The following is a 12,380-nucleotide window of genomic DNA, read 5'->3' as shown; positions in this document are numbered from 1 at the left end:
TTCAGAGGACAGGGAGTGAAGCCAGGCCCCACACACTTCTTTTCCTTTTATAAAGAACCAATTTTAGTGTCAATGCTAAATTTTCTTGATTCAAATTGCTGCCGTTGCTGAGTACCTGGTGCTAATTTATTTCTGTTAAGGCTGGAGGGATGGCTCAGTGGTTAAGAGCACTGACTGCCCTTCCAGAGGTCCTGAGTTCAATTCCCAGCAACCATACCGTGGCTCACAACCATCTGTAATGGGATCTGATGCCCTCTTCTAGCGTGTCTGAAGACAGTTACAGTGTATATAATAAATCTTAAAAAAAAAAAAAAAAAAAAAAAGACTATTACCCTGACACAACTCTTTCATTGTAAGTTGTAGTGAGCCTTTCTGGGGAACATAGAATTTTTTTTCCATAAACCTAAATGTGTAGTATTTCTAACTTATTTTATTAATTTATTATCATCATCGTCATTATATGTATGAGTATAGATCAGATGACAGTTTTATGAACTCAGAGTCTTCAGGGCTCCCTGGGCCAGGCTACAAATCGCCTTTATCATCTACTGGCCCCAGGAAGTGCTTTCAACTTGGTAAAATTTCCAAAGAAATTGTTCTGGTTTTTGAGATCAGATCTTTGGAAACTGTTTTAAAGCTCTTGGCCATCAGTTGTAACCTGTAGATATTCAATGTCAGAGAGACTGTCCTAGAGGAGAGACAGTATACATTTGGGGCAGGTCAGCTGGCTTACTCCTCCTGGTAAAGATGAAGATGTATCTTCCTCCTTAGAGTCTAGGAAACCATGGCAACAGGTTGAGATCATCCTTCTCTCATAGGGAGGATGTGAGGGCTAATGGTAAGATCCACAACAGCACCACTCAGACCGGACCACGTAAGTACGAGTATGAGTGTTTGATCTACGTGTATATAGTACATGTATACCGTGTGTGGGCCTCGTGCTTGAGAATCAGAAGAGGGTGTTGGATTCCCCCTGGATCTGGAGTTATAGGTGGTTGTGGGAAGCCATGGAGGAGCTGGGAGTTGAACCTGGGTTCTGTGCCGGAGCAACAAGTGCTGTTCACTAATGGGCCAAGTTTCTAGCCCGGAGCACTTTTGTAAGATGTACGCCAGCTCATGGTAGTTCATGCCTGCACAGACCATGTTAGTAGCCTTGAAGGACTCATGCTTTTATACCACTGCTCAGACAGAACCACTGGCACGTAACTTGTGTTGAATCCTCCCATGGAACCATGCCAATGTATTCTGTGCTCTCTCTCTCCTTTCTCCTCTCCTCCCCCTCCCTCACGTAAGGCACAGGGGTGTCTGCAGGGTACGTGCCTAAGGCGCAGTTCTTAGCTTGTAGGGCTGTAGGGCATGGGCTGCTTCTGTTTTAGTGGGTTGTTTGCTCCAGGTTGTCCTCCACTACTTTGACTAGGAGTGTGCGTCTTCACACTGTTTGTGTACAAATTCACATTCACCTTTGGTCTCATGAGGACAGGTCCGGTTATCGAGTGTATTAGCAAGTGCTTCTCATACTTGGTTGTGAGGGATATCTGGGAAAGTGTAGCTTCTGGTTTATATCCTCTCCCCCACTTCTTTCTTTTATTGAGACATATTTCACTATGTAGCCCTGGCTGTCCTAGAACTTACTACATAGACCAGGCTGGCCTTGAAGTCAAGGAGATCCGATGGTTTCTGCCCGAGAGTGCTGGGATTTGAGTGTATACCACTACAACCCAGCTTCTCTCTCTACTGCAAGTCCGTGTCTGGTTACGTAGGCTTATGCTCCTAATTATTCCGGGCAGTGAGGCAGAAGGATTACAAATTTAAGATCTGTCTTGGTAACTTAGTGAGTCTCTGTCTCAAAATAACAAAGTGAAAACAGGTGGGGTGCTATCTCAAAGGTGGAATGCTTACACAACACACACAGAGCCCTGTGTTCGGTCCCCAGTGCCACAGAAAACACCACAGAAGCTCTCAGGTCGCTTAGAATACGTGAAATAATGTGAGTTCGCGTCTTAATTGCCATCCTACTGCTGCAGACAGACACCATGACCACGGCAGCTCTTACAAAAGAAGCATTTAATGGCGGCTGGCTTACAGTGTCAGAGGGTGACATCATCAGGGCCGGGAGCATGGAGTGGGCAGGCGTGGTGCTGGAGATGGAGCTGACCAGCAGGCACAGGCAGAGAGAGACTCACTGGCCCTGCTATGGCCTTTGGACACCTCAAAGCCCACCTCCAGTGCCACACCTTTGCCAACAAAGCCAATCCTAGTTCTTCCCTGACAGCCTATCAACTGGGGACTAAGCATCCCCAGATTGGGGACCAATCTCATTCAAACCACTAGAGCATATAAATTGTATGCCTACTGTATTGTTCAGAGACCATGGGCAAGGGCATCCAGGATAGATAGCTGTTTTTCCACCACTGAGACACAGGATCTCATGTGGCCCAGGCTGGCCTCAGACTCAGTACTTCTGGGGCTGAGTCTGAACTTTCAGTTCTCCTGCTTCTACCTCCTTAGTGCTAAGATTGCGTTGTGTGCCACCACGTCCAGTTCCTGTGGTGCTGGGCCTCAGACCTAGGTCACAGTGCGTGCTTAGGCAAGAACCGTACCAATGAGCTACTTCACCAGCCACTGGGTAACATTTCCCCCCAAATGTTTTGCATCTGTGATCAGTGCAGGTTCGAAACAACCCTGGAACATGGAGGTCCAACTACAGTTCTTAGTCTAGTCATGAGATTCCTGGAGCAACTCCATTGGGAGTTGGTGCCATAATCTGATGGTAAAGGATACAGGATATAAAAGGATGATGCATGTGTGGACCATGTATCCCTTTTATCATGGTCTTTGAGCCAATGCTGTGAGAATGTTCTGTCTCAGGAGTTACCAGGTTTCTCCTATAAGAAGAGAGAATAGTGAAATGGGGCCTTAGTACCTGCTTGTCTTACTGATCCTCATCTCTTTCTCCTCTGGTCATTTCTTGTGGTCAGTCTTCCTGTCCCAGGATTGAAGACTCAAAGTGTCTTCATTAAAGTCAACAGTACAGAGGGCAGTGGGGCCAAGTGTCCTCTGACCTGTGCTACCTTGATTCTCATGGAAGTGTACGGCAGGCTTAGAAGTTCCGGAGAAGCATCTGAGGCTTCTATCCTCGTTGTGAAGATGTGGCCATGATGTCACTGTGCACTTGGGTGCTGCCTGGCCAGGTTTCTGTGGCCTTGCAGCTCAGTGCCAGGTGGTGACCAGCTCCAGTATCTATCCTTTCTGACCTTTGAGACTCCAGTCACTGGGCAGCTCGTCAGAGTCCTACTTGGAGGCTGTGGATCACAGCAGGTTTGACGAGCATGCAGGGGTGTTCCAATTACAAATCGGAGGACTGAGTATTTAGAATCATTCTTTTGAGTTAGTCCCTAAATAATCAAAGGGATATATTTTTAAGTCAATTTAGTGAATGTTAGATGACTTTAACCTAACTTTATTTGTAGAATAAGGTACTGTACTGTATACTCAGGGTACCAATTAAATGTTTTTATGATAAATGTCATCTTTGTCTCTTCATATTCTGATGAAATTAATATGGAGTAACTTATAAATAAAGGAATATGGCCAATTGCTTAATATTCACACAATATAATAGTATATATTTTACCACGACTTTTATATTGTCAACTTAAATTTTTTGGTGCCAAAACTCTGAAACAAGCACAATGTAGTTTTCAGTCCTCTTCCTCCTCCTCCTCTTCCTTTTTCTCCTCTTCCTTCTCTTCCTCCTCCTCCTCTTTGTGGTTTTGTTTGAAAGAGGGTCTCACTGTATAGCCCAGGCTGGCCTCTATCTCTGGGCAATCCTCTTCCGTCAGCATCCTTAGTGCTAATGTCACAGGCACTGCCACGTCCTGCGAAAGTCGTCGCTTTATTTCATCTGTATCTTCAGAGACAGAGCCCTCACATGGGCTTCAGTTACATGAGTTATACAACGTAAGAGCGTTTGTATTCAACATGGATTATAAAACATTGCTAATGGTTTTGTTCATTTTGGTTTTAATGCAGTATCTGTGTAGTCCTGCCTGGCTTGGAACTCGCTATGTAGACTAGCCTGGCTTCAGACTCACAGTGATCTGCCTGCCTCCGCCTCCCAAGTGCGGAGATGAAAGGTGTGCGCCTCCACACCTGCCTTCTGCACTGTATTTTTATAAAACGAAACAAAATAAAACACCCTCACTTTTATGTCACGGAACAGATCTGCGTCCAACTCACAGAATGTTGTATTATTCCTGTACTTGTATGAAAACCAGTATAAGTTTAATTCCTCTAAGTTTTAAATTCTATCCTTTCCTTTGCAGATTGAATTCTTCTCTTAAACCTCTGGATGTTTTTCTTCACTGGTGGAAACCTTTTCTACACAGCGGTCAATGGCTTAATTTGAGAAGGTGTTGCTGTGACTTTAGTTCTGCCGTGCTTCAGGAAGTTTGAATTGAAGGATCCAGGGCTTTTTGTGATGTCAATATGACCCACAGTAAAGGAAGACCTGTCACTCACAAGACAAGTGCCAGTCCGGAGAGTGGAGGAGCTTTCGTAGATTGGACTTTAAACTTAAACACAATTCAATCTGACAAGTTTTTAAACTTACTTTTAAGCATGGTGCCAGTCATTTACCAGAAAAACCAGGAAGACAGGCATAAAAAAGTAAATGGCGTTTGGCAGGACGGGCTGTCGGGTGCAGCGCAGACCTTCAGCAAGAGATCAGAGCCACATCTGGACTACCACGAGTTCTCCGAGCAGGCCTTCCACAGCAGCAGTGGGCACGCTCCGGCCGGCTGCAGCCCCAAGTACGATGACTACGCCGGCTATAACTACTGTGACGGAAGGGAGGCTTCGGAAACCACCGCCATGTTACAGGACGAAGATCTGTCGGGTGAGGGCGATGATGTCATTGTGGAAACAAGCCAGAGGCTCCCCAAGGAGTCCAGTGGGGTCATGGCTCTGCAGATACTTGTGCCATTCTTGCTGGCTGGGTTTGGAACAGTTTCTGCTGGCATGGTTTTGGACATAGTGCAGGTGAGATTTTTATCTTTAGTTTCACTGTGTGTGCAAGTGTGTGTGTGCATGTGTGTACATGTGCACACATGCTTGCCAGCCTTGGGTATCTTCCTTAGTAGCTTGCATCGTGTTTATGAGGCAGGGTCTCGCTTCCACCTGAAGCCACCGACCCCACTGGCAGACACTGCAGCTGTAGGGCCTCCGTCTTCTCAGCTTCAGGGTTGGCTTTCTGTTTAATTAATTAACTAACTAATTAGCTAAAGACAGGCTCTTTCCACATAGCCCTCACTGTCCCGGAACTCAGTATGTCTTGGTCTTGAACTTATGGAGATCTGCCTGCTTCTAACTCTGCCTCCCACGTGCTGGATTCAGAGGGGGTGTGCCACCACTCCTAAAGGCTTGTTTTCTTTTTTAAACATAGGTTCTGAGGATTGAGTGTAGGTCCTGAGGCTTCACTAACAGACCCCTCACCCCATCCTCTTCCTCTCCCTCTCTCTGATCTCCCTTTTCCCCTTCCCCTCCTTTTTCTTTTCTCCTTCCTCACCCCCCACCCAGTAGAGCCTCACTGCCTAGCTTGGACTGGCTTTGAACTTGCACTCTCTCCTGCCCTAAGCCATAGAGAGCTAGGAGTGCACATCATGAATTGAGATCTACCTGTTCTACTGTATAGGGGACCTAGGATAGCCTGAGCTACAGAGTCTCAATTAGGATTATTTTCTGTTTGGTGCTGGTCTTACAAGCCTGTGTTACATTACAGCTTAGCTTCATAAACTGAGTAGCAAAAGGACTAACTGCTTCAGGTGTCAACTCTCAGTTCCTTTCCTTCCCTCCCCCTTCCCTTTCCTCCCCCCTTCTTTTCCTTCCCTCACCCTTTCCTTTCTTTTCCTCCCCCTTTTCTATCCTTCTCTTCCCCCTTTCCTCCCTTTCTTTTCCTCCCCTCCCTCCCCCTTTCCCCTTCCCTTCTCTCCCCTCCCCTTCTCTCCTCTCCTGCCCCTTCCCTCCCCCTTCCCTTTCCTCCCCCTTCTTTTCCTTCCCCCACCCTTTCCTTTCTTTCCCTCCCCCTTTTCTATCCTTCTCTTCCCCCCTTTTCTTTCCTTCCCTCCCCCTTTCCACCCTTTCTTTTCCTCCCCTCCCCCTTTCCCCTTCCCTTCTCTCCCCTCCCCTTCTCTCCCCTCCTGTCCCCTCCCTCCCCTTTCCTCTCTTCCCCTCTTCTCCTCCCCTCCCTTCCCCTCCCCTCCCTCTCCTTTCCTTTCCTTCCCTTCCCTTCCCCTTCCCCTTCCCCTTCTCCTTCTGACCTTGGGAATGTGGCTGTGCCTCAGATCTTTACCGCCTCATCTGTAACTCTAATGACCACAGGGTAAGCGTCTGGAGAGACTGGAGCCCAGACTCCAGTCCAGATGATGAAGCCCCACAGGTTCTTAACCCTTAGAGACACGGATTCTGCAGTCACAGAATGGTAGGGTACCTGGGCACCATGGTGAACGCCTGGCATCTAGCATTTGGGATGCAGAGGCATGCGGCTCACAGGTTTAAGGCTGCCTAGGCTACCATGGTGAGTTAATGGCCAATCCGAACTGTCTTAGAAACTCAAGGGCTGGTATGCAGCCCAGTGGTAGAGTGCCTGCCTCACATGTGATCTTAGGAGCGTCACGCTTAGTCGTAGTTCCGGTGTTAGCTACAGAGTGGGGCGTTGTGATGTCAGATGTTGCATTAATGGCAGTGGAATTGTCTAAAGTCCTCAGGTCCTGATCTCAGGCGGGTCTGGGGATTCGTGAACAAGTTCACTGCCAGGTAACCTGTGCTGTCCTTTAAAACAGGGAAGCAGCCGGGAGGCTGAAGCAGGCAGGTCTCTGAGTCTGAGGCTAGCCTGGTCTACACAGTAACTTTCAGTCCACCCAGGGCCACATGGTGAGGCACTGTCTCCGTAGCAGTGACAAGAAGAAAAGGGAGCAAAGTTGGGATAAGTCCCAGGTCTTTAGAAATGTCCTGTTCTAAGGGAAACTGTTGCTTTGCCTTACAGCACTGGGAGGTGTTCAAAAATGTGACAGAAGTTTTCATTTTGGTCCCCGCACTTCTTGGTCTTAAAGGGAACTTGGAAATGACCTTGGCTTCTCGATTATCCACGGCGGTAAGTTTTTTCCTGTTTCCTATTATTATGCATGTTACTTATTTCTCTCTAATTAGAAGGGTCTCTGTGACAAAGATTGGTTTTCTTGTCTGGTAAGTTTCCCAGCCTCAGAGTTTCGCTAAATAGCTTGGACTGACACTGTGCCCTGGAAGATCTCGGAGTTCTCACCCGAGGACGTGGACCTGCTCTTTCCCTTATCACCAGCAGCCGCAAGATGTTTGCCTGCTCTGGTGCCAGCCCACACTAGCAGGTGTGAGTGTTAGTGTGCAGTCCCTGGGGTAGACAGATGCTGAGAGTGTGTGTGGTCGGCTGAGTTTAACATGGCTTAGAATCCTTTGTCTTCTCTTTCATAATCTGACCTATTATATATTGCTCGCCCGATCATATCAGTGGACCCACATTTATACCGTATTACTATTGCTTTTTTTTTTTTCAGAAAGGGTCTCAAATTTGCTATATAGACAAAACTAGCCCTGAATTTAGCGATCCTCCCGCCTCCGAGTCCCAAGAGCTGGGCACCCACCATGCACAAAGCTATGTGTTTGTATATTCTGGAATCCAATAGTTTGATTTATGACCCCTTACTGGATATTTAACCGTGCTCTATGGTCTGTCATCATAGAGAATGCTATGACAGGAGCTGGAGAGGTGTGGCATAGAGCTTAAGAGCACCTACTTGCATGTGATCCCACCACAAGGCAGCTCACAACTGTCTGTAACTACAGTTTCAGGAAACCGGATGTCCTCTTCTGGCCTTTAGGCACCAAGCTTGTGGTATGCGTGAATACAGGCAAATACTTTAAAATAAATAAGTAATGCCGAATATATATCTACATATATAAATATATATTTATTATTGTACTTAATATATTATAATATATAATATTATACATAATATAGATATACATAATATATATGTATAATGTAGAAATTATAAATATTGTAAATATATACTACTATATATTATATGTTATAAATATACACACTTATATAATATATATTATAAATATACATTTCTCTCTCTCTCTCTCTCTCTCACACACACACACACACACACACACACACACACACACACACTAAGATAAGATGGTGTCTCTCTATAGCCCTGGCTGGCCTGGAACTCATTGTGTAGCATGGACTGGTCTCACGCTCACAGAGATTCCCCATCTGTGCCTCCCGCATGCTGGGATTGAAGGTGTGCACCACCACGCCTGACTTGACAGTTAGGGGAAGTTAATGGACACAACTCTGAAGTGAAGAGAAGGAAGAGCAGGGCCAACCATTAGACATTGACTTACTGGTTTGTCTAGTGGTTTACTTACGGCAATCCATGCACTGCCTGTCTGCCAACTGTCACCTGCTGCCTGAAACAGAATGACCTGGAGAAATATCTGGACTGAGTCATTGCCAGTAACTACCTGCTGAGTGCCCTGTTTACCTTTATAAATCCTGGCCATGTGCCACCATGCTCAGATAGGTTTTCTTTAACAGTTGGGCTAGGGGCAAGAATACAGTGGAGACTTGTGACATACATTTACATAGTTTTAGATTATCTAGACTTAGAAACCTAAAAAAAAATTATCTTAAGATCTAAAAGCCCAAGCAGGGAGTAGTGCCACGTGTGTTTAATCCCAGCACTTGGGAGGCAGAGGCAGGTGGATCTCTCTGAGTTCAAGGCCAGCTTGGTCTAAAGAGTTTTCTGTATTCTTTATTCAAACCCGAAGTTTAAGGATAGCTTTTTCTCAAGTGGTGATGTGATGTGATAAATACATTTAAAACTCTTAGAAGAACAAGTGATGGGACTGGGAAGGTCGCTCAGTGGGCTGTGAGGAGCCTCGTGTGAGCCCTGGCCTGGGGAAGCAGAGGCAGACGAGTCCCCGAGTCTCGCTGGCCAGCCTGTCTAGCCCACTCAGTCACTCGCAGACCAGAGGGACACCTTGTCTAAAAGATAGAGGTTGCTCCCTGGCCTCTAGTGCATGTGCGCACAATGTGCATGTGCCCCTGCAAGCACACAAACTTCATGCATGTAACACACACATTCTTGAAAAAAACAATCTAATAGTGAAATACTGATAAATGTTTAAAATTTCAATTTAATACTTTTCCATTATCCCAGCACCTTCTCGTGACATTTGCTGATGTGCTGAATTTGGGTTTTACTTCTTGATGACTTGGCATCCAGATGGAATGTGTTGGGTATACCCCCAGCCTTTAAGAGGGGACAACAAAAACACATGTAGCTTTCCTGTAGTTTTGAGAATTAGGTCATAGACATGACTATCGCCCACCCCAGAGTCCAGGAGGCATCTTCTGGGAGAAACTGAGTCAGTGGCCTTAAAACACTGGAGTAGATGCGTTTGAGGAGGAAGAGCACTGCTGGACAGGAATGAAGAGGCGGCTTCTGCGTCACTTTTTGCAAAGTGGACTTTGTTCTGTTAAACACAGCTAAGCGTACAAGCATTTAAGCAACATGATAACTTTGCCAGGAATAGTAAAGTTTTGGCCCAGTTACCTCAAAGAACATTGCTCTAAACGCATTTGCTGTTCTTGAGCCCTGTCCAGCGTTTGTTTAGACTCGTAATAGATTATGTCATTCTATTTTGAAATAGGTCACACCATAGGAAATCCTGTTAGAAAAGCATATATTTTAGAGAAGGCCTGTCATTTGTAATCCACATGTTGATCTTAGGTCTCATCCTGGTGAAACTAATCTTTTGGGGGAAGTCTATTAAGACAGCCTGCTGGCTCGTTTTATGTCAGCTCAATACAACCTAGAATTATCTATCAGCTGAGAAAATGCCTCCATAAAATCCAGCTATAGGACATTTTTAAAGAAAAATGATTAGTGATCGATGGGGGAGGGCCCAGCCCATTGTGGATGGTGCCATCCCTGGGGTGGTGGTCTCAGGTTTTATAAGAAAGCAGGCTAGGAAAGCCCATGGGGAGTGAGCCAATAGGCAGCACCCCTCCGTGGGCTCTGAATCAGCAGGCCTTCAAGTTCTTGCCCTGCGTGAGTTTCTGTCCTGACTTCTTCCAATGATGAACAGTAATGTAGAAGTGTAAGCCAAATATAAACCCTTTCGTCTCCAAGTTGCTTTGCTCATGGTGTTTCATTATAGCAATAGATGCTCTAAGACAGGGCCTCACTATATTGCTGTGGTTAACTTGGAACTCATTGTGTAGACCAGGCTGGCCCGGAACTTGTTGCTGCATTCTGTCTCTGCCTTCTGTATGCACCCGACTTGGCCTTAATAATTTTTTTTTAAACTCCTTTCTACTATCTGTTTTGTGTTAAGTATTTTCCTCGTGGGTCTGTATACATCATGTTTTCTGTTCATACTTTAGAGAGTTTCAAATGGTGTGGAAGGCCAGTACTAGGACGAAACCTGTCATTGGGGTGCCTAGTTCAGGGATCTACTAGGGCATCTCTGTGGGAGGTAGGGCTAGAGTTTCTCTCCTCTGTGGACTGAGAGTTGTGCAAAGAGGTGGGGCTTCTTGGAGGCAGGGACAGGGGCAGGGGAATCCATGTGAATTCAAGGTCATCCTGGTCTACAAAGTGAATTCCTAACATAGTAGGACCCTGGGAAGACCAGTGGGGGCAGGGCAACCGAGGGACAGAGGGAATGAGAATGAATTGTGTGGCTACTGATATCAAATACTGGTGACGTAAATGAGATAAAGCCAGGAGCTGAGGCTGAGATAGTGACATTCCAGACAACTTGGAAGGGTGGAGATTAGAGTGTGTGTGGTTCATACGCCAGGTGGACACTTCTTCCTTACAGCTATGTGTGCGTGTGGAGGCCCGCCATGCCTGTGCAGGTACCTTTGCCAGCCTGATGTGAGTACTGGTTCTCTGTTTTGAATTTTTGAAACAGGTTTCTCTTTGTAGGCCTGGCTATCCTGCAACTCTCTGTAAACCAGGCAGTCCTTGAACTCAGAGATCCCCGACTCTGCCTTCTAAGTGCTGGGATTAAAGCCAGTGCACCGAAACCACCTGTTGGGCTAAGATGGATATTTCCTAAAGTGTGGTCTTTTAATGTCACCATCAGCAGCTCGTTAGAAATGTAAATATTTGAAACCATTCCAAAACTACTGAACCAATATAAAACTAGAGATCTGTTTTAAAATTAAACCTCTAGGGACTGGACAGATGGCTCAGCAGTTTCAAGCACTTGCTGCTCTTGCAGAGGATCTGAGTTAAGTTCCCAGCACCCACATGGTTCTCCAGAGGTTTGTACAGTGTACATGAAGCTTATGAGGCCCTGGGGTTGGAGTCAGGTGAGACAGCTGAAGCCTAGAAGACCAGGGTGGAGATCTAGCCAGGGGCCCGTTAACAGAAGGCCGTGTAGCCTGTGGTAAGGACTTTGGCTGCTTGTGAGTGAGGGGCTGTTGGAAGGTCTGGAGCAGAGGAGTGAGGAGAGCTTGTCCGAATCTTTAACCGATTGTCGTGTTGTTGGGGCAGAGAGACCAGACTGTCACTGTGATTTAGAATAAAGATGGTGCTGATTTGGATTCTTAGTGGATGTGGTGAAGCTGTGGGGGTCTAGAACAAGTTGCCAGAGAAGGACAGAATTGGGTGATGGAGTTACAGAGATGGGAGAGTAGCCCCTCCCCTGAGACTGGAGGTAGATGCTCGTTACCAGGAAAGAGTAAAACGTCAGGTTAGTAGGTAGAAAAGTAGTTACTTGTGGCACTGAGCTGTAGTGTGCCGTCATTACACAGACGGGCAGATCTCAAGTGCGTGGACGGAGTGTGTGCATCCTTAGGCCACTGGTGGTAATGCAGCATCAAGTCAGTGGCTTCTTAGGAACACCCGGAACCTCATCTTTTCTAGACACCCTACTTCGCTCTCAGCCCTACTGTGCTCTCCCCACTACCGTGCCCTCCGCTGACGACTCGCTCATAGACATTTTTGCTTTTCCCCTGCTCGTTTTCATTTCTTACTTCCTCTTTTTCATAATTAGAGGGTTTAAAAATATATAATCAATATATAATTACATATTTCCCCTTCCTTTTTCTTCCTTCCACCCCTCCCACGTCTGCACCTGTTCACGCCTTCTCCCAGATTCATGACTTCCTTTCTCCTGACCCTGGTCGTTACGTATGCATATAAACAGATAGAGAAACACAACTTGCTGAAGCCCTGCAGTGCTGCCGGGATGTACATGTCTCTAGGGCTGACCACTTGGCACTGTAGGACCAATCTAGAGCCTCATCCCTGGGAGACTCA

At 46.3% G+C, this 12,380-nt stretch overlaps 1 protein-coding gene across 1 annotated transcript in view; it reads left to right on the top strand.

Moving 5' to 3' along the window:
• Positions 1–4,479: 4,479 nt before the first annotated feature.
• SLC41A2 (solute carrier family 41 member 2) overlaps positions 4,480–12,380 on the top strand; it is a gene marked incomplete at its 3' end in the record, with an annotated part of 69,195 nt that continues 61,294 nt past the window's right edge. Inside the window, exons 1-2 of the mRNA XM_080935757.1 lie at positions 4,480–5,040; positions 7,043–7,150. Coding sequence (XP_080791883.1) covers positions 4,489–5,040; positions 7,043–7,150 — 660 coding nt within the window. The 5' untranslated portion in view covers positions 4,480–4,488. The remainder of the gene's footprint in view (positions 5,041–7,042; positions 7,151–12,380) is intronic.

The sequence above is a fragment of the Micromys minutus genome (genome assembly GCF_963924665.1).
Source record: "Micromys minutus genome assembly, chromosome: 22".
In the NCBI taxonomy this organism is placed as follows: domain Eukaryota; kingdom Metazoa; phylum Chordata; class Mammalia; order Rodentia; family Muridae; genus Micromys; species Micromys minutus.
This window is presented reverse-complemented; position numbering and strand designations above follow the sequence as displayed.